General features: G+C 40.1%; 1 protein-coding gene across 2 annotated transcripts in view; it reads right to left on the reverse strand.

The window, feature by feature from the left end:
• Positions 1 to 16,709, reverse strand: part of Kpna6 (karyopherin subunit alpha 6) — a 60,296-nt gene extending 43,587 nt beyond the window's left edge. Inside the window, exon 1 of one of the 2 annotated variants that reach the window (XM_076860845.2) lies at positions 16,630 to 16,709. In XM_076860845.2, coding sequence (XP_076716960.1) covers positions 16,630 to 16,633 — 4 coding nt within the window. In that variant the 5' untranslated portion in view covers positions 16,634 to 16,709. Of the gene's footprint in view, positions 1 to 5,446; positions 5,516 to 16,629 lie in introns of those variants that run through there. The other variant, XM_076860846.2, reaches the window with a different exon arrangement.
• Between the last annotated feature and the right edge of the window lie 3,885 nt (positions 16,710 to 20,594).

The following is a 20,594-nucleotide window of genomic DNA, read 5'->3' on the forward strand; positions in this document are numbered from 1 at the left end:
AATATGTGAAAAGAAATTAAAAATAATGATCCCAAGGAAATAGTGAGTTACAAGAGAATATAGATAATTCAGTGAAATAAGGAAACCAATTCATAATCTGAATGAGAAATTCAACAAATAGTAAATCACAGCTGAAGAATATAATCAGTGAAACAACAACAACAAAAAATACAACTGAGGGGGCTGGGGATAGCTGAGTTGGTAAAGTGCTTGCCTCACATGCACAAGGCCCTGGGTTCAATCCCCAGCACAACAACAACAAAAAAGTTGAGAACCTTAACAACAGATTAGACCAAGCGGAATAAAGAATTTTTGAACCTGAAGACAGGTCTTTTGAAATGACCCTGTCAGAAAAATTTAAAATAAAATATAAGAATGAAGAAAGCCTACAAATCTTATGGGATATCATTAATACTTTCATTTAAAGCAAATACTTGCATTACAGGGGTTGTGAAAAGGCACTGCAAACTTGAAATAATAGCTAAAAATTTGTCAAATCTTGAAAGAAACATGAACATGCATGTATTTTGTGTAACCACAATAAAATAAAAGTAGAAAACAACAGTGACTTAGGAAGCTGAGGCCCTAAGCAATTTAGTGAGACCCTGTCTCAAAATAAAATATTAAATGGCAGGTGGAGTGGCGCACATCTGTAATCCTAGCTGCTTGGAGGGCTGAGGCAGGAGGATCTTAGTGAGAGTGTAAGCAACTCAGTGAGACCCTACCTCCAAATAAAAATACAAAAAAGGGCTGCAGATGTGGCTCAGGAGTTAAGCACTCCTGGGTCCAATCCCCAGTATCTAAATAAATTAATTAATCAAATTAAAAATTGAAGAAGAGATGGGGATATGGCTCAGTGGTTAAGTATCTGGGTTCAATTTCCACCTACCAAAGAAAAGATACAGAAAGCAAGCAAAACAATCAGGCTGGAGGTATAGCTTAGTGGTAAAGTGCTTGTTTGGCATGTGTGAGGTGCTGGGTTCAATCCTCAGAACTGCAACAAACAAAACCTAGACATCAGGAACAAAAAAAGAAAAAGGAAAAAATATTCAAATATATGGAACCTGAACAAATGTTCCTGAAAAACTACTTGCACCACTTTTATTCGACATAGTACTTGGAGTTTAATAACAGCAAAACCTAGGGGATAAAGCAAAATCAGTCCTAAAAATATATATATAAATTTATTATTTATAATAATAAATGCATACATAAAAAATAAAAGATCTCAAATAAACAACCTAATGTTGTACCTCAAGGACCTAGGAAAGCAAGAGGGTTTTTTTTTTTTAATGTGGTGCTGGAGATTGAACCCAGTACCTCTTGTGTGCTCCATGCTAGGCAAGTGCTCTAACACTGAGCCACAACCCCAATCCACCAAACCTCATATTTAGTAAAAGAAAAATAACAAAGGTTGGGGATATAGCTCAGTTGGTAGGTGCTTGCCTAGTATGCATAAGGTCCTGTGTTTGATCCCCAGGGCTGCAAAACAAAACAAAAACCCCCAAAGAGCAGAAATAAATAAAATAGAGATTAAAAAAATACAAGAGATCAAGGAAATGAAAACTTTTTTAAAATACATAAACAAAACAAAAAAATCTTTAGGTAGATTAACAAAGAGAGAGAGAGAAAATTCAAATAAGTAAAATTAGCGATGAAAGGGAGACATTACAACTGATACCAAAGAAATACAAAGAATCATTAGGGATAATCATGAATTATCTGCCAACAAATTGGAAAACCTAGAAGAAATGGATAAATTTAAGGATACATACTAAAATTGACCCATGAGGACACAGAAAACCCCAACAAAACAGCAGCAAGTAATAAGACTGAATCAGTAATAAGGTCTCCAAACATTGAAAAGCCCTGAAACAGATGGCTTCACTGCTGAATTTTACCAAACATTTAGAAAAATAACACCAATTCTCCTCAAATTATTTTGAAGAGTTAAGAGAAAAAGTCCTTCCAAATTAATTGCATAAGATCAGCACTACCCTGATACCAAACCAGACAAGGACACAACAACAAATAAGAAAACTACAGACAATTATTCCTATGGACAGAGTTGTAAAAATTCTCAATCACAACAGAAATATTATATAACATGATCAAGTATGATTTATCCCAGGAATGCAAGGATGATTCAACATACACAAATTAATAAATGTAATATATAATATCAACAGAATGAAAGACAAAAATCTTATGATCATCTCAACAGATGTAGAAAAAGCATTTGATAAGATTTGATATCCATTCAGGATAAAAACTATCAATAAATTAGGCAATGTAGGAAAGGCTATATATGACAAACCTACAACAAACAACACACTAAAATGGGGAAAAACTGAAATGTTTCCTTTATAATCTGAAGCAAGACCAGGATGTCCACTTTCACCACTTTTATTCAACATAGTACTTGGAGTTTAGTAAGAGCAATTAGGCAAGAAAAAGAAATAAAGGGCATCAAAATTGGAAAGGAGGAAATTAAATTATTCCAGTTTGCAGATGACATGATTTTGTTTACGGAAAAACCTAGATTCTACCATGAAACTGTTAGAACTGATAAACAAATTTAGTTAAGTTGCAGGATACAAAATCCACAGACAGAAAATAGCATCACTTTTATATACCAACAACACATTTGCTGACAAAGAAGTTAGTTAAAAAAGCAATCCCATTTTCACAATAACTCCAAAAAAAAAAAAAAAGGACTGGGGCCAGGTGCAGTGCCACACACCTGTAATCCCAACAGCTCAGTAGTCTTAGGAGGATCGCAAGTTCAAAGCCAGACTCAGCAATTTTAGTGAGGCCCTAAAACAACTTAGACAGACCCTGCCTCTAAATTAAAAAATTTTTAAAAAGAACTGGGGATATGACTCAGGTTAAGCAGCCCCTGGGTTCAATTCCTAGTACAAAAAAGAAAAAAAGGACTAGGGACGATGCAGTTCAAAATATCAGAAAACCAAACCCAACAGCACAACAAAAATATCATACACCTAGCATGTACAAGGCCTACCACACATAAAAGGGCAAATGATCTGAATAAACACTTTATTCAGGGGGTGATAATGAGGATTAAACCCTGAACCCAGGAGTGCTCTAACACTGAGTTACATATGTCCCCAGTCCTTTTCTTATTTTTTATTTTGAGACACGGTCTCACTAAATTGCCCAAGGTTGCCTTGAATTTTGGATCCTCCTACCTTAGCCTCCCGAGTCACGAAAATTACAGACATGCGCCACTGTACCCAGCTTGAAGAGCCATTTCTTAAAAAAAGTCATTTAAATGGTCAGCAAATATATGAAAGGATGTTCAATATTAGGTATAAGGAAAATGCAAACCAAAATCACAATGAGATACCATCTCATCCCATTTAGAGTAGCAATTACAGAAACAAATAAATAACAAATGCTGGTGAGGGTGCAAAAAACAACAGTGTTACATATTGTTGGGAATGTAAATTAGAACATTCACTATCGAAAACAGTATGGTGGTTCCTCAAAACACTAAAAGTTGAGCCAGACGTGGTGGTGCACACCTGTAATCCCATTGGATAGGGAGGCAGGAAGATCAGGAGTTCAAAGTCAGTCTTAGCAATTTAGAGAGGCCCTAAACAATTCAGCAAGACCCTGTCTCTAAAACAATCCTAAAAATTGAACTACCACAAAATCCAACAATCCCACTACTCGGTATTATAGTCAAAGGAAATGAAACTGTAATGTCAAATGAGATTCCTGCACTTCTTACTACAGCATTATTTACTACAGCCAAGATGTGAAACAAAGCAAGGTGTGCATCAACAGATGAATGAATAAAGGAAATGAGATATATACATAATGCACTATTATTCAGCCATAAAAAACAATGAAATCAGGGCTGGGGTTGTGGCTCAGCGGTGGAGGGCTTGCCTAGAATATACAGGGCCCTGGATTCGATCCTCAGCACCACATTAAATAAATAAATAAATAAAAATAAAGGTATTGTGTCCAACTACAACTAAAAAAAAAAAATGTTAAAAAAAAAAGAATGAAATCATGACATTTGTGGCAAAGTGGATGAAAGTGGATGTTAAGTGCTATGAGCCATACACAGAAAGAAAGACACTGCATGTTCTATTCATTTGTAGAAGTTAAAAAAAAATGATCTCATAAAGAAGAAAAATATAGAGGCTGGGGATGTGGCTCAAGCGGTAGCGCACTCGCCTGGTATGCGTGTGGCCCGGGTTTGATCCTCAGCACCACATACAAAGACGTTGTGTCTGCCGAAAACTAAAAAAAATAAAAATATTAAAATTTTCTCTCTCTCTAAAAAAAAGAAGAAAAATATAAAAGTTGTCACTAGAGATTGGGAAAAGTAGAATATCAGGGATTAGATAACAGGCAGCAAAATGTAGTTAGGAGCAATTAGTTCTACAGCAGAGTAGGGCAACAATCTAATCTACAACAATTTATAATATATTTCAAAATTACTAGAAGAGTCCAAAGACTTCCAACACATTAAAAAATAATGGAAGACAAGAAATGCTGACTACCCTGGGTTGATCATTATACATCACATACATTTACTGAATAAGCATAAAGAATTATCATACTAGAGGAGCTGGGAATATAGGTTGGTTGGTAGAGTCACAAGGCCCTGAGTTCAATCCCTAGTACCACACACACACAATATTAATTAATTAATTAAAAAATTTAAAATGTGTAACTAATTAAAACAAATAAAAAAAGATTCATACAGAACCCCAGAAATACATACAAAAATTGTGTCAATTTTAAAAATTAAAAGAAAATATTTGAAATATTTGCTTATCCTACTTGAGGCCCTGTGCTCAACTCCCTGCATCACTGACATAATAAGGGATTAAGGATTGATATCGATATGGTCTCAGCTTTTCAAACCAGAAACTTGAGTCCTCCTTGAATTGTTGAGGATGCGTGAATTGCCATTTCACTTATCCCTGTCTTTATGTCTAATCACTGAGATATCCAGGCCTACTTCCTAATTATTCCTGGATTCTTGTCTCTTTTTCTTCATTCCAATTGCTATTGCCCTAATTCGGGTCCTTATAAGCTTTTTTTTGGATATTACAAGACTCATCAACTTGCTTACTCTCTCCTTATACCCAAATATTTCCGAGCATGTGTATGTGGTACTTGGATTGAACCCTATGCCTCACAATGCTCTACCACTGAACTAAACCCCCAGCCCAGGCTGCCCTCAAACTTGAGATACCCCTGCCTCAGACTTCCAAGTAGTTGGGATTACAAGTGTGTACCATCACATTGGCTATTCTCAAACTTCTTATAACAGTTTGCCTCGCCTCTCTCATCTGTGCCAATCTATTGTAAAGGCTGCTGACCAACTACATGATGACAAATTATTTTTTGTTTGACCTCTTGGCAGCACTTAATTCTGATAGCCACTTCCTTTTTGAAATACCTTCTTTCCTCTGGTCTTTGAGAGTTCCATTACTCCTATTTTCTACCTCCAATTCTGGTTGCTGTTTCTTTTCTTCTTGCACATCAAAGCTGATGTACCTTGAGGTTCTCTTTTTCTCCCCACTTTTTTTTTTTTTTTAAAGAGAGTGAGAGAGACAGACAGAGAGAGAGAGAATTTTTTAATATTTATTTTTTAGTTTTCAGCGGACACAACAACATTGTTTGTATGTGGTGTGCTGAGGATCGAACCCGGGCCACACGCATGCCAGGCGAGCGTGCTACCACTTGAGCCACATCCCCAGCCCTCTCCCCACTTTTTTCCTTTCTTTTTTTGGTACTGGGGGTTGAATCCAGGGCTTTGTACATACTAAGCATGTGCTCTGACCTTTATCCCCAGCACCCACTCCCTCTCTCCTTCTACCTCAACTCCTACCATAGAGAGCGAGATGAATTATATAGATGATCAAACTCTAACTCCACTCCAAGACCTTACTTTTGAGATAGACTTCTATATTCCAGTGCTTAGATCAGACATCCCCAAATATCCAAGTTTAAAATCATCCCAATGAACAGCATCTCTATCCATTCTGCTACTCAAATCAAGAAATCTAGGAGTCCTGTCTGATCCCTACACGCACTCAGCTTCCACCACTAGATGAAATTAATAATCAAGTCTTGCATATTCAAATCCCTACTATTATCACTTCAGTCACTGCAATCATCATCTCGTTAGGACTATCACACTACTTAAAAGAATCTCCTAGTTTTAACTGGGTACAGTGGCACACATCTATAATCCCAGTGACTCAGGAGGCTGAGACAGGAATATCACAAATTTGAGGCCAGCCTCAGCAACTTAGCAAGACCCTGTCTCAAAATAAAAATTTCAAAGGGCTGAAGAAGTAGCTCAATGGCAGAGCATCCCTGGTTCAATCCCTAGTATTTTGGGGGAAGGAGACTCTCCTAGTTGAAATCTTACTGCACTCTCACTCATTCTCTCCAGAGCAGTCCAATGTATAATTAAATATATATGTATACATATCTTAAAATGTATATATTAATATTTATACAGAAATAAATAAGATCATAAGCTGGATGCAATGGCACACACCTGTAATCCCTGCAATTTAGGTGGCTGAGGCAGGAGGATCACAAATTCAAGGCCAGCCTCAGCAATTTAGCAAGACCCTTGTCACAAAATAAAAATAAAAATAACAAGGGTTGGGAATGTAGCTCAGTGGTAGTACCCTGGGTTCAATCCTTAGCACTGTGAAAACTAATAAGATCATGTCACTTCCGAGATTAAAGCCCTTCAATTGCATTTTGCAGCCTTCAGGATAAAGTCCAAACATCATTCCCTTATGTTATCAACACAACTAACCAATCAATCTTTGCTTCTGAAATACTCTATACCTATTAACCTATTAATGCTACCAACTTTTATCCACTGATCAGATAGCCAAGTTTTTCTGAAACAAGTTATAACAAGGACTGGGGTTGTGGTTCAGCAATACCAAAAAAAAAATCCTATCTTCGGTTAACTTTATGTTTTTACATTTTAAAAGTTAACAAGTATCATTTAGAAAGTACTTTACACAAAAAAACCCAGATTAACTGCTTCAAGAGGGAGAGTATTATGGAAAGAAATGGAAAACCACGCAATAAGGCAACATTAAGCCCACAATAGGCTGGAACTTGGTAGACACAGAATGGAGCTCTCTAGTTTATCTGCCAGTCCCATTTGACTTATTTTATTCAATTATCCTCTAGAATGTAAACTCTGGGATTTCACCACAAAGACAGCTTTTTGTCTATTTTGTTCACCACTGCTTTTCTAGAGCCTAGAACAGTCTCTGGCACATGGTGCACAAACATTAGCTGAAAATTTAATGAATTACTGTGGTCTACTTAGTCTCTAAAAATAGAAGTTTCAGACAAGTATTCATCATGTTTTTATTTTCCCCCCAAAACAAAGACCAACTGATTTTTACCTTTAGGTTTACTACAGGACCTAGCACACAGAAAACACTATTTACTAAGTGACTAACAGCTATTAGTTGTTTACTACGTGCTATGCAACATGCTAAATTGCTTTATAGACATATCTCATTCGATTCCCATATTAACAATCCTATTATCACAATTTTAAAGACCAAGAAATGAGGTTCTGAAGATTGACTGGTCAAATAACTAATTATTCAGAATGAAATAACTATATTACAGAAAAGAAAAATAAAAGGGCTATATGAAAAGTAAGAACCAATACTGCAGAATTCAGGAAAGCTGCCAGGCACAGTGGTGCATGCCTATAATCCCAGCTGGGAAGGTTGAGGCAAAAGGATCATGAGTTCAAAGCCAGCTTCAGCAACTTAGCAAGGCCCTAAGCAACTCAATGAGACCCTGACTCTAAATAAAACACGGAAAAGGAGCCAAGTGCAGTAGTGCATGCCTGTAATCCCAACAGAGGAAGCTGAGGCAGGATAATTGCAAGTTTGAAGCCAGCTTCAGCAACTCAGTGAGGCACTAAGAAACTTAGTGAGACCCTGTCTCAAAAATAAAAAATAAAAAGGGGCTGGAGATGTGGCTTAGTGGTTAAGTGCCCCTGGGCTCACAATTCCCAGACCGCCCCCCCGAAAAAAATTTTCAAGAGACTTCACTTCCAATTTAGAAGACATGAAGTATTTGTGAAAGGTAGCTGGTACTTAAAGTATATCTTTTAAAACAAGATTTTCATAGGAAAGGATGGGTGGGAAGGAATTTTTTTTCCTTTTTGGTACCAGGGATTGAACTCAGGGGCACTCAACAACTAAGTCACATCCCCAGCCCTATTTTGTATTTTATTTAGAGTCAGGGTCTCACTGAGTTGCTTAGTGCCTCACCATTGCTAAAGCTGGCTTTGAACTTTTGATTCTCCTGCCTCAGCTTCCCCAGCCACTGGCAAAGGATTGCTTTCGCTTTTGCCATTTTCTCCACCAGGAATGCTTATGTATAAAGAAGAAACTCCTGAGTGGAATGCAGAATACATGGGCAAATGCTAAATGGAATAAGACTAGTGAAGTCAACAGTAGCTGAGCGTGGTAGCTCATGCCTGTAATCACAGCAATATGGGAGACTGAGGGAGGAGGACCACAACAAATTCAAGGCTAGCCCTGACAACTTAGTAAGACTCTGTCTCAAAATTAAAAAAATAAAAATTAAAGAGGGCTGGAGATGAGCTCTGTGGTAGAGCTCCTATGGGTTCAATCCCCAGTACTCTACCTCACATACAGATTATAATGAGCTCTTCTTCTCTACCCTCATCCTAAGTCTCAAAATTGTCTACTCTTTTTTTTTTTTTAAATTTATTAGAGTGGCAGATAATGGCTAAACAATTAGTATCAGCACAGTGTCATTTTTTAAATATTTTTATTTATTTATTTTTTTTTATTTATCAGCGGACACAACAACTTTGTTTGTATGTGGTGCTGAGGATCGAACCCAGGCCGCACGCATGCCAGTTGAGCACGCTACCGCTTGAGCCACATCCCCAGCAAAATTGTCTACTCTTATTTACAAATTCGGCCTCATAATCTCAAAAATGACAATTTCAGAGTCACAAAAGGGCTTTTCTTTCCAGAGGAAGAAGATAGCCCTTTGTAGCCCATATTTTGGTCATAACAATACTGAGTAAGTGGCTTCTCCAATTACAGACATGTTAATGGGATGTTCTGAGAAATGCATCCTTAAAAATCCATCCTGAGCTGGGATTGTGGTTCAATGATAGCATCTTGCCTAGAACAGGTAAGGCACCGGGTTTGATCTTCAGCACATAAAAAAAATAATAAACAAAAAAATAAAGTTATAAAAAATTAAAAAAAAAAACCTTCATCCTGCAAATAGCACAAAATGTAGTTACACAACTTAAATGATATATTCTGCTACACACCTGGGCTATATGGTAGAGCTTATTTTTCCTAGGCTACAAAGCATATTACTATACTGAACACTACAGGCAAATATAACACAATGTTAAAGTATTTTGTATGTATCCAAACAGAAAAAGTACAGTAAAAACATGATGTTAAAAGATGGGCTGGGGATATAGCTCAGTTGGTAGAGTGCTTGCCTGCATGTACAAGACCCTGGGTTCGAATCCCCAGCACCAAAGGAAAAAACAAATGTGGTGGCACATGCCTATAATCCCAATCCCAGCATCTTGAGAGGCTGAGGCAGGAGGATTGCGAGTTCAAAGCCAGCCTCAGCAAAAGCGAGGCACTATGCAACTCAGTGAGACCCTGTCTCTAAATAAAATACAAAATAGGGCTGGGGATGTGGCTCAGTGGTTGAGTGCCCCTGAGTTCAATCAATCCCCAGTATAAAAAAAAAAGATGCACTAATATAAAGCCCTTACTATTTGAATGGATATTACAGGACTGCAAGTTGAGCCAGGTGAGTTAGTGAATGTGAAGGCCTAGGATATTACTGTATACTTCAGACTTAGACTTCAGACTTAGGCTACAAGAAATTTACAAAAATATTTTTCTTGGATGTGCATGGTGGCACAAGCCTGTAAAAGCCTAGCAACTCAGAAAGGTGAGGCAGGAGAAAAGAAATTTACAAAAATATTTTTCTTACATGTGCCTGGTGGCACAAGCCTGTAAAAGCCTAGCAACTCAGAAAGGTGAGGCAGGAGAATTGTTAAGTTTGAGGTCAGTCTGGGCAAATTAGGGAGACCCTGTCTCAAAAAATAGAAAAGATGCTAGAGCTGGAAGCAGTGGTACTCTGCAATCTCAGCAGCCGGGGAGGCTCAGGCAGGAGGATCCAAGTTCAAAGCCAATCTCAGCAACTTAACAATGCCCTGTGCTAGGCATGGTGGCACACGCCTGTAATCCCAGTGACTCAGAAGACTGAAGGAGGAGAATTGTGAGTTCAAAGCCAGCCTCAGCAATGAGGCCCTAAAAAACTTGACAAGACCCTGTCTCATAAATAAATAAATTTATAGGGTCTGGGGATGTGGCTCAGTGATTGAGTGCCCCTGGGTTCAATCCCCAGGACCAAAAAAAAAAAAAAAAAAAAGTGCTGGAGATGTAGGTCTTTTTGTTTCTTCAATAATAAATTTACCTTATCTTATAGTAACTTTACTTCATAAACTTAAATAAAAATTTTTCATATTAACAGACTAAAACACATTGTTTAGCTTTAGAAAAGTATTTTCTTTTGTGCTCTACTACTGAGTTAAACCCCTAGCTGCCCCTGCTTTTTTTTTTTTTTTTTTTTTTGGGGGGGGGTGTGTGCCAGGGATTGAATCCAAAGTGCTGCTTAATCACTGAGTAATATCCCCAGCCCTTTTTATTTTGAGACAGTCTTGCTAAGTTGCTTATAGCCTCACTAAATTGCTCAGGCTAGCACCGAATTTGGGATCCTCCTGCCTCAGCCTCTTGAGGCACTGTGATTATAGGCATTAAGACAGAGTCTGGACAGGTGCCCAGGCCAGCCTCAAACTTGCAATTCTGTTGTCTCAGTCGCCTTAGTGGCTGGGATTACATTCATGTGACACCATACCCAACTCTTTTCTGATGCATTTTAAAAATTTTTTTAAAATATTTTTTAGTTGTAGATGAACACAATACCTTTATTTATTTATCTTCATGTGGTGCTGAGAATCAAACCCAGTGCCTCACCTGTGTTAGGTTACGTGCTCTACCACTGAGCCACAACCTCAACCCCTAAAATAATGTATTTTTTTTATTTTATTTTTGTTTTTTTAGTTGTCAATGGACCTGTATTTTACTTGTATGCAGTGCTAAGAATTGAACCCAGTGCCTCACACATGCTAGGCAAGTGCTCTCTACAACTCCAGCCCGATAATTTCTTTTTGTTTTGTGGTGCTGAGGATTGAACCCAGGGCCTTGTTCATGCAAGGCAAGCACTTTACCAATTGAGCTGTTTCCCCAGTCTTAAATATATATTGTTGATTTAAAGTATTGATGTTTGAGGAAGCCTTTTTTTTTTTTTTTTTTTTTGTGATGCAAGCACTCTACCAGTTGAGTTATATCCCCAGCCCCTGTACTTTTTAATTTAACATTTTAATCTTTTTTGCTAAAAACTAAGACAGGCACGCATTAGAACCAGGGGCACAGCTTAGTGGAGAGAGCTTGCCTAGCATGTGCAAGGCCCTGAGTTCAATTCCAGCACCACAAAAAAACAAAACAAAAAAACAAATCCACACATTAACCTTGATCTATATAGTGTCAGGATCATCAATATCGCTGTAATCTACCTCCACATCTCGTTCCACTGGAAGATTTTAAGGGGCACTAACATGCCTGCAGCTTGTCATCTCTTCTAATAATATCTTCTAAAGAATACTTTCTAAAGAACCTGAGGCTCTTCTTGAAAGCCTGTTAATTCTTTTCAGAAATATGTTCATAAGAGCTGGGGTTGTGGCTCAGTGGTAGAACACTTGCCTAGCATGTGTGAGGCACTGGGTTCTATCCTCAGCACCACATAAAGTGATTTTTTTAAAAAAGAAAATATGTTCATGATGATTTGCTTATGCATGTTACTGGGGGTTGAACCCAGGGCTTCACACATGCTAGGCAAGCACTCTACCACTGAACTTATCCGCAGCACAGTTTTTTTATTTTTAATTAGAATTGCTTATAAGCAAATACCATGAACATTCCTCTTTATTAATGAAAACCTTCTGCTGTTGGATCCATGTTTCAAACTTGTCTCTTTTTTGAGAGAGGGTCTCATTATGTTGTCAAGGATGGCCACAAACTCCTGGGCTCAAGTAATCCTCCTGCTTCAGCCTTCTGAGTAGCTGGGACAAAAGGTATGTGTCAACACATCTGGTTGATGTTTTCAAACTTTTTTTTTTTTTTTTTTTTTGCAGTACTAGACATTGTACGCATATCTTCGCGGTCCACTACGATCTATGTCTCCAGCCCTTTTATTTTTTGGTACTGGGGAATGAAGCTTTACCATTGAACTACATCGTTCCAGTGGAAGATTTTCAGGGGCAGTAACATGCATGGAGCTTGTTTTTTTTTTTTTTTCCTGAGACAGGGTCTCACTAAGTTGCTGAGACTGGCCTCAAATTTTTAATCCTCCTTCCTTAGCCCACGGTGTCACTCACATTACAGACTTGGGCCACTACTCTGAGCCCTTTCCAGATTTTATTTTGAGACAGGGTCTTGGTAAATTACACTGGCTGGCCTCTAATTTGCAATCATCTTGTCTTAACCTCTAGGCGAGCTACGATTACAGGCACTTGCTGCCACACCCAGTATGTTTTCAAAAATTTAAAGGAGCTTGTTAAGTTCTGCAAAATGGTTTTCTTCAGCTATATGTTCACAAGGCAAATGGAATATTTCATCTCCATTATAATCTTATGGAATCACTATAATTGCCATCCACTGTTGACTAAAAGGTCACTATGTGCTACATGAGTTTACTCTGGTCTTGCCTCTTTCTGTGCTTCAGTTTCCTCAACTAAAACATGAGAAACTGTCTGGGGTTGTAGTTCAGTGGTAGAACTCTTGCCCAGCATGTGTGAGACACTGGGTTCTATCCTCAGCACCACACAAAAATAAAGAAATAAAGGTATTATGTCTATCTACAACTAAAAATATTTTTTTTAAAAATGAGAAACTGAGAATTTAAAAAGTTAACATGTAAAGTATTTTGAAGGGTGCCTAGAACTTAGCAAGTTCCAAATAAGAATTGACTATTATTATAGCTTTTCTACCTCTTTTTTGAGACTCTCACACTCTCGTGAAACCTGAATTAAAATACAAACTGGCAAAAAATAATAAAAGTTTAAAAAGCTGGAAAATCGAAGCTGGGGCTGTAGCTCAGTGGCAGAGTGCTTGCCTAGCAAGTGTGAGGCACTGGATTCGATCCTTAACCACACTTATGGCAGGCAGGCTTTTCCAGAAGTCCCCCCAGACTTCCCTTCACATCTTACTAGCCAGAATGGCATCATATGTTCATGCCTAAGTCAATCACTGTAGAGAATGTCAGAATTATAATGATTGTTTTAGAGTTTATATTAATCAAGACCTACCACCCTGGGGCTGGGAAAAGGGCTGCCAGATTCCTAGTTAGCAAAGTAGTGGGAATGGTGATAAGATAACAAGTATCTGCAAGGTGCAGTGGCAGACACATGTAATCCCAGCAACTTCCAGAGACTTGGAAGGCTGAGTCAGGATGGGAAGTTTGAGATGAGCCTCAGCAACTTAGTGAGGCCCTAATAAAAAATAAAAATGGGGCTGGGATTGTAGCTCAGTGGTAGAGCACTTGCCTCGAACTTGTAAGGCCCTGGATTCGATCCTCAGCAACCCAGTAAAAAATAAATGAATAAAAATATATTGTGTCCAGCCACAATTTAAATAAATTAAAATGGCTGGGATATAGCTCAGTGGTTCAGTGCTGTTGGGTTCAATCCCTGTTTATCCCCCCCCCCCCCAAGAAAAACAAGTACCTGCCAAGACTAATGAGATTTAAGTCTTTGCTAGGGAGGATCAGGATAACGTAAACCCCCAAAGCTGCAAGCTTCACTATAGAGATCTGTTAAGGGCAATGAACCTTAGAACAGCAGAAGAAGTATAGGATATAGGCCAGAGCTGGAGCACAGAACACATGGGAGACAGTAAAACAGCAGACTGTGGACTTGGAAGGTAAGGGCAGGCCATGTTAGTATCTTTGGCACCCACAGGATGTAGATTATCAGCCTTGGACTAGTCTTGGACTAGCCTAATCTTCTCAAAGCCTCAGTTTGTCATTTTAAATGGGGATAACCCAAACTATCTTGGATTAGATGTCAGGATTAAACATTAGTCCTATATTAGTTCTAACCCCATGGTAATATGAAAAGTAAAAAGGCTGACAACCAAAAAGCCAAGGCAGGACAACAGGGGAAGCAATACCACAGATGGAGCTGATAGGGGCAAGTTACCTACATCTAGACTAAAAATTCTCTTCAGGACCCTAGTCAGATTTTGTTGTTCTATTGAAAAACTTTCACCTTGAATTCTACCAGAAAAGTACTAACACCTGAAAATATTATTAGAGGTTTATGTGCAGCAAAATTGGTAAGAACCTCACTCCTAATTTGGTTGCTTATTAGTTGTCATCTCTCAGATTGTTTCCCAATCTATTCTACTAAGCTTAATAAATATTATTTTCTTCTCTTTGAGGCACTTATGTTTCTGAAACTGAAGACCAACACAAAATCTATAACAAATATAACAAAATCATCTATAATAAAAGTTCCTAAGATCTATTTTGTTTTATTTTGATTTCTTTTTTCCAGTGCTGGGGATCGAACCTGGGGCCTTACCACTGAGCTATATTCCCATCCCACTAAATTTCTGTCATTAATATATAAAGCTGTAGCTACTCATACAGGCCTATCAGTCTTATTTCCAGAGGATTCTGGAAACCAGAGCACTTAGGAAAAGGAACTAACATTATTGAAGGTGGAAAGGAATCTGATATTTGCAAAGCCCTTATTAGGCTCCAAACAACTTGACAACACTACCATCTTTCTAGGTACTGAAATTCGAACCCAGGGGTATTTTACCACTGAGCAAATCCCCAATCCTTTTTTATTTTGAGACAAAGTCCTGCAAAGTTACTTAAGGCCTTGCTTATTTGCTGAGGCTGGCCTCAAACTTGCAATCCTCCTGCCTCAGTTTCCTGAGCCACTGTAATTACAGGTTTGCACCAGTGTACCCAGTCCTTTCCTATTTTTTAGAAATGAGGAACAGAAGGCTGAGAAATGAAGGGAAATAACATTTATTGTGTACTATGCTAGATATTTTCCATATGCATTGTTTCATCTGTCAATTAAGCGACTTCTCTGGATGAAGGCTAAAAATCAGTAGGCCTGATTTATAAAACCACATAAGATTTAAAAGTCACTGCCTTGCTGCTCAAGGGAATAGTTATTTTGACCAGGTCCAGAGATAACACAAAATTCTATAATTCCACTTAGTTCCCCCACACAACTGTTGGGGTCAGCAATTCACTCTGAACTTTTCTGGTTTCATTCAGACTTCAAAGATTTAAAAGTGGGCACACACACACACACAAATAAATAAATAAATAACCACACACAACCTTTACAACTTTGTGTAGGGTTAAAAGCTTCCTATCCCCTTCTTCCAGTCCAACCACTAGAGGGCCAGGCCATAAAAAGCCTTTAAAAACTAGGGCTCTGGAGTGATCATCTTAGATCACCCACTGTATATGACCTTGGGTAAATTACTTTACCTAAGCCTCAGTTTTCCCATCTGTAAAACAGGAATAACTGTAGTACCATTATCATAGGATTGTACAAATTAATTAAAACAGGACAAGTAAGGCAGCCGAACAATGCCTGCACAGACAGCTTAGCAAATTTAACAGTTTTCGATGCTGTAGACGGATAACCATTGGTGGTTTTGTCTCTAATTCAAAGACTTCGCCATCATAGCCTCGTGGGGCAGAGGCCTTGCCAACCAGAGTCCCCACAAAAGGATCAACAGGTCTCTTTTTTTTTCCCATTCAGGACTGATCTGGAAACCTTAAGTCCCCGACCTTATGTATGACCAAGAGGTCTTGGCCTCTGGTTCTACCACAACGAAGACTGTCATTCGGAGTCTAATCGAACCACCCTGTTTCCGCCTCGGCTAGATAAGTTCTGGCCTTCAGCGGCCCAAGTTGCTCTCGACCTGGCTGTCCCTGGTTACCGGTCCAGTAGTGGCTCGCCCAGAGACGCAGATACGACTTCCCTGAGTTCAGGAAACCCACTGAACCTAGTCAATTAGAGCGTCGGCCAAACACACGACCGGAGAAGGCTCCCTTGGCTGTGCCCAGGCCTGCCGCAGGGAGCCCGTCCCCCAGCCCCATTCTCGGCGCAGGCTAGAAGGTGTCCCCCTTTCTACCCTTTCAATACGTGAGGATTTAGACCCAAGACTAGCACGTGGGGGCTCCAGGCGTACCAAGGTGTCCCCGGAACCAGCCCCCGAGGACTGCTCCCAGCGCCGCCATAGTCCGGCCCCAAATTGGCCTGAGGGGCACTCCCGGCCTGGTTTCTCTTCTCAGATCTATCTAGAGAGGCTTTCAAACATCTTCTGCAGACCGGGGACAGGCGCTTGCCAGACCCACACCCCCAAATTGCCTCAACCCATGCACCCAATTGCCCGGTTTCCTTACCCATCGCGGCACCGCTCGCTCAGACTTGGCGGCGGCAGCTGCGGTAGCTTCAGCAGACAATATGGCGGATCTGCGGGACGGCACACCGAATAGGACAAATTCACCCTGGGACGAAACGCATTTCCCCCTCCCCCCCCCTTCTCGCCTAGATTACACTAAAGAAGCGCATTTAAAGAGACCTCAGCCAGTAACGGTGGGGAATAGGGATGAAACACGAAAGTAGTGGCTGGGTGGGGAGAAATTGGAAGGAATGCATAATAAAGAAAGTTAAATGTGCCAAATTCTCGGCACATTCTGTTACTGTTTTTTCCTCTGTAGTCTGGCCTCCCCCAGAAACTTTTTCGCCCAGAAACTCATCCCTTCCTTTGGTAATTAAAGCCAATTACAGACTCTGAACTGAATAAGAGTAAGGAATCATCTAGAGAGGAATAGTGACTCACTCAAGGCCATAGAGATAGAGATAAAGAAAGGAAGAAGTCAAGTCTAAACCCAGGTTTTCTAAGTCCAACACCCAAAGCTGTACTTAAGACTGCAATCTTTTTTTTTTTTTTTTTTTTTAAAGAGAGAGTGAGAGAGAGAGAGAGAGAATTTTAATATTTATTTTTTAGTATTTGGCAGACACAACATCTTTGTATGTGGTGCGGAGGATCGAACCCCGGCCGCAGGGATACCAGGCCAGCGCGCTAGGGCTTGAGCCACATCCCCAGCAAGACTGCAATCTTATTGGGAGATTAAGAAATAGAAAAATAGGGACTGGGAGTATATATATAACTCAGTGGTAGGGCACATACTTAGCATGCCCGCAGACCTGACCTTAACACCAAGCACCAAAAAAAAAAAAAAAAAAAAGAGGCGGGGGGGGGGGGGGGGAGGGAGGGAGGGAGGGAGGCCTGTGCAGCAAGCCTCTTGAGGGCAGGAATCAGTTTTATATTGTTCACCAGTGTATGGCCAGCACCTAGCTCAGTATCTGAGACATGGTGTTGGATGAATAAACAAATACAAAGGACAGTAAGTTACACAGAGCAAGTGGCATGATCTCCTTTTTTACCAATAAGGAAATAGAGGCTGGGAGCGTTTATTTCATGTGCCTTTTGAATCAAGAAAATGGCTGGACAGAGTGCCTATAATCCCGGTGATTGAGGAGGACCAGAGTTTCAGGATAGCCTCAGCAACATAGTGAGATTCTGTCTCAAAATAAAAATAATAAAGGGCTGGAGGGGGGCTCACAAGTAAAGCACCCCTGGGTTCAATCCCCCATTACCACAAAAAAGAAAGAATAAAAAAAAGTAATGGCTGGTACCCATTAGGTACTAGCTCCCTCTCCACACTGGGGATCAAAACCAGGCCTCATGTATGCTCTACCATTGAGCCATACCTCTTTTTTTTTTTTTTTTTTTTTTTTTTGGTACCATGGATTGAACTCAGGAGCACTCAACCGACCACTGAATCACATCACCAGCCCTTTTTTGTATTTTATTTAGAGACAGGGTCTCACTGAGTTGCTTAGCGTCTTGTTTTTTGCTGAGCCTGGCTCTGAACTCATGATCCTCCTGCCTCAGCCTCCCAAGCTGCTGAGATTCCAGGCTCCAGACCTCCTTTTTGGCATAATAAAATGCCAGTCCACCCATCTTTTACCTCAACCTAGAGCCAGGTTATGTCTTCAGGTCACAGGTCCCAAAAAGGACCTAAGTTTTAGAGAGAGAGAGAAAAAAAAGGGCCTATGTTTTAGAGATTAAAAAAAAAAAAAAAGGACCTGAAGGACCTGTTATCTGGTGCCCAGGACTGTCAAAACAAATAGCCAACTCTAGTTGTGTGTCTGGCCCATTCAGGGAAAAACTCAAAAGGTAAACTGTAGGGGCTGGGGATATGGCTCAGTGGTGGAGCCTGTGCCTTCCATGTGCTAGGCCTGGGTTCAATTCTCAGCACCAAAAAAAAAAAAAAAAAAAAGTAAACTGTCTCAATGTTAGGAAAGGGAACACTCTATTTCCCTTCCTATTGTCACTGCTTAAGGTCAGATCTCATCACTGTTTGTCCTGCCTCCAGATTCTCCCTTTCCCCACAGTCTGTTAAAAAGCAGAGATGACCTAAACCAGGCGTGGTGGCTTAAATCAGGCATGGTGGCACATGCCTGTAATCCCAGCAGCTCCGAAGGCTGAGGCAGGAGGATTTCGAGTTCAAAGGCAGCCTCAGCAAAGGCAAGGCACTAAACAACTCAGTGAGACCCTGTCTCTAAATAAAATACAAAATAGGGAGATGTGGCTCGGTGGTTGAGTGCCCAGAGTACAATCCCCAGTACCAAAAAAAAAAGCAGAGACCTAATAGTGCCACACCTTGGTTTAGCAACTTCCCACTGCCTGGGTGCCAGATTGGGTAATGCCCAAACATTTCAATCTGGTACACAAGTTGGTCCTTACCAGCTTCTTAGGCCACTCCCCATCAGGCAAACCAGGCTTCAAATATATTTAGGGAAACTTTTTTTTTTCTCAAATATACTCCTATCTTCTCATGTGCATTTGCATATACTGTCCTCCACCCCTTGACCCTGTAGCAAGTATTCACTTTTTTTTTTTTTTTTTTTTTTTAGGTACTGAGGATTGAACTCAGAGGCACTTGACCACTGAACCACATTCCCACCTTTATATTTTAATTAGAGACAGGATCTCACTGAGTTGCTTAGTGCCTCACTTTTGCCTAGCACTCTACCAACTGAGCTCTCCTCAGCCCCTGAGTATTCACTTTTAAGACACAATTCAACAATTACCCTTCAGAAGAAGCCCACCTTTCTAATCAGGGTTCTGTCCTCTGTTTCTATAGTACTGAAGCCAAATTTAAAGACAGGTAGTCAGTGTAGTTAGGTAAATCGGGTCTAATATCCAAAATGGAGGTCATGTTGAGAATGAATTCTGGAAAAAGCAGAACAACTCTTGGATGTTAATGTCCCCAAGGCCCAGAGCCCATCCCAAAGAAATGTTAATGAAACAGCTCCCAGCAAACTTGAAGACTTGAAGATGCCGTCCAAAAGTCCTAAAAGATTATTTGTTTGGCATACCTGTGCCCCACTCTTTGGGCCTTCCCACCTACATTCCATCACTGAAAGATAACAGAACAAAGCACAGGAATGGGGGGGGAACAAGATAAAAAGGGGAGACAACCGCACTTCCACGGATTCCACCTGTTGGGTCCCCTTCTTCCTCCAAGAGAAGTCTTTTCTGCTGTCCTTTAATAAACTTCTACTTTCCACTCTGACCTTGCCTCAGTGTGCTTCTCTGGTGTTATTCTTCAACATTGGGGAAGCAAGGACTCGTCACTGGTCAACAGCGTCACTGGTCAACAGCGGTAACAGTACTCTGGACATTTTGTTTTCCTTAGGACTTCACACCCTAATTTATTCATAAGGTGCATTCATCTCTCTCTCATCTTTGCAACTATCCCAGTTTTTAGCACAGTGCCTGCCACAACAGACACACCAAAAACATGTTGAAGAGTCTGTCCCCCATCCAGCTCATCTACATACCTGTGGCCAATAAGGGTTCAGGGAGTATAGGTTGTATAGAAGAGAGTGGCGGCTTCTCTCCTTCCAGCCTAAGCTCCCTCAATTTAATGCCAATAGAAGCCAGGTGACCCTCCACACAGCTGTTTCCATTCTAGCATTTGGCCCTACTCACACACCTCCCTAGGCTAAGGCCCTAGGTCCTCCCTGATCTAACCTCTGTTGTCCTTTTCAGCCCCACCCCTCACCCCACTTTCTTTATCCTTTCTGCCTTAGAAACCACATTCTGCTTACCCTCCCCAAGCACACCCAGATGTTCCAAATCTATATGCTGTTGTTGGTACCCTTTTCTCTCATTGGAATGTTCTTTGCTCCTCTTGCTCACCTCTGAAGTGACTAATACAACTCAGACTATCCCCTCCTGTAAGCCCAGAGAGTTTTAAACATTCTTTCTCTGAAGTATAACTGTGACACT

This window comes from Callospermophilus lateralis, chromosome 7, assembly GCF_048772815.1.
Source record: "Callospermophilus lateralis isolate mCalLat2 chromosome 7, mCalLat2.hap1, whole genome shotgun sequence".
Classification (NCBI taxonomy): Eukaryota; Metazoa; Chordata; class Mammalia; order Rodentia; family Sciuridae; genus Callospermophilus; species Callospermophilus lateralis.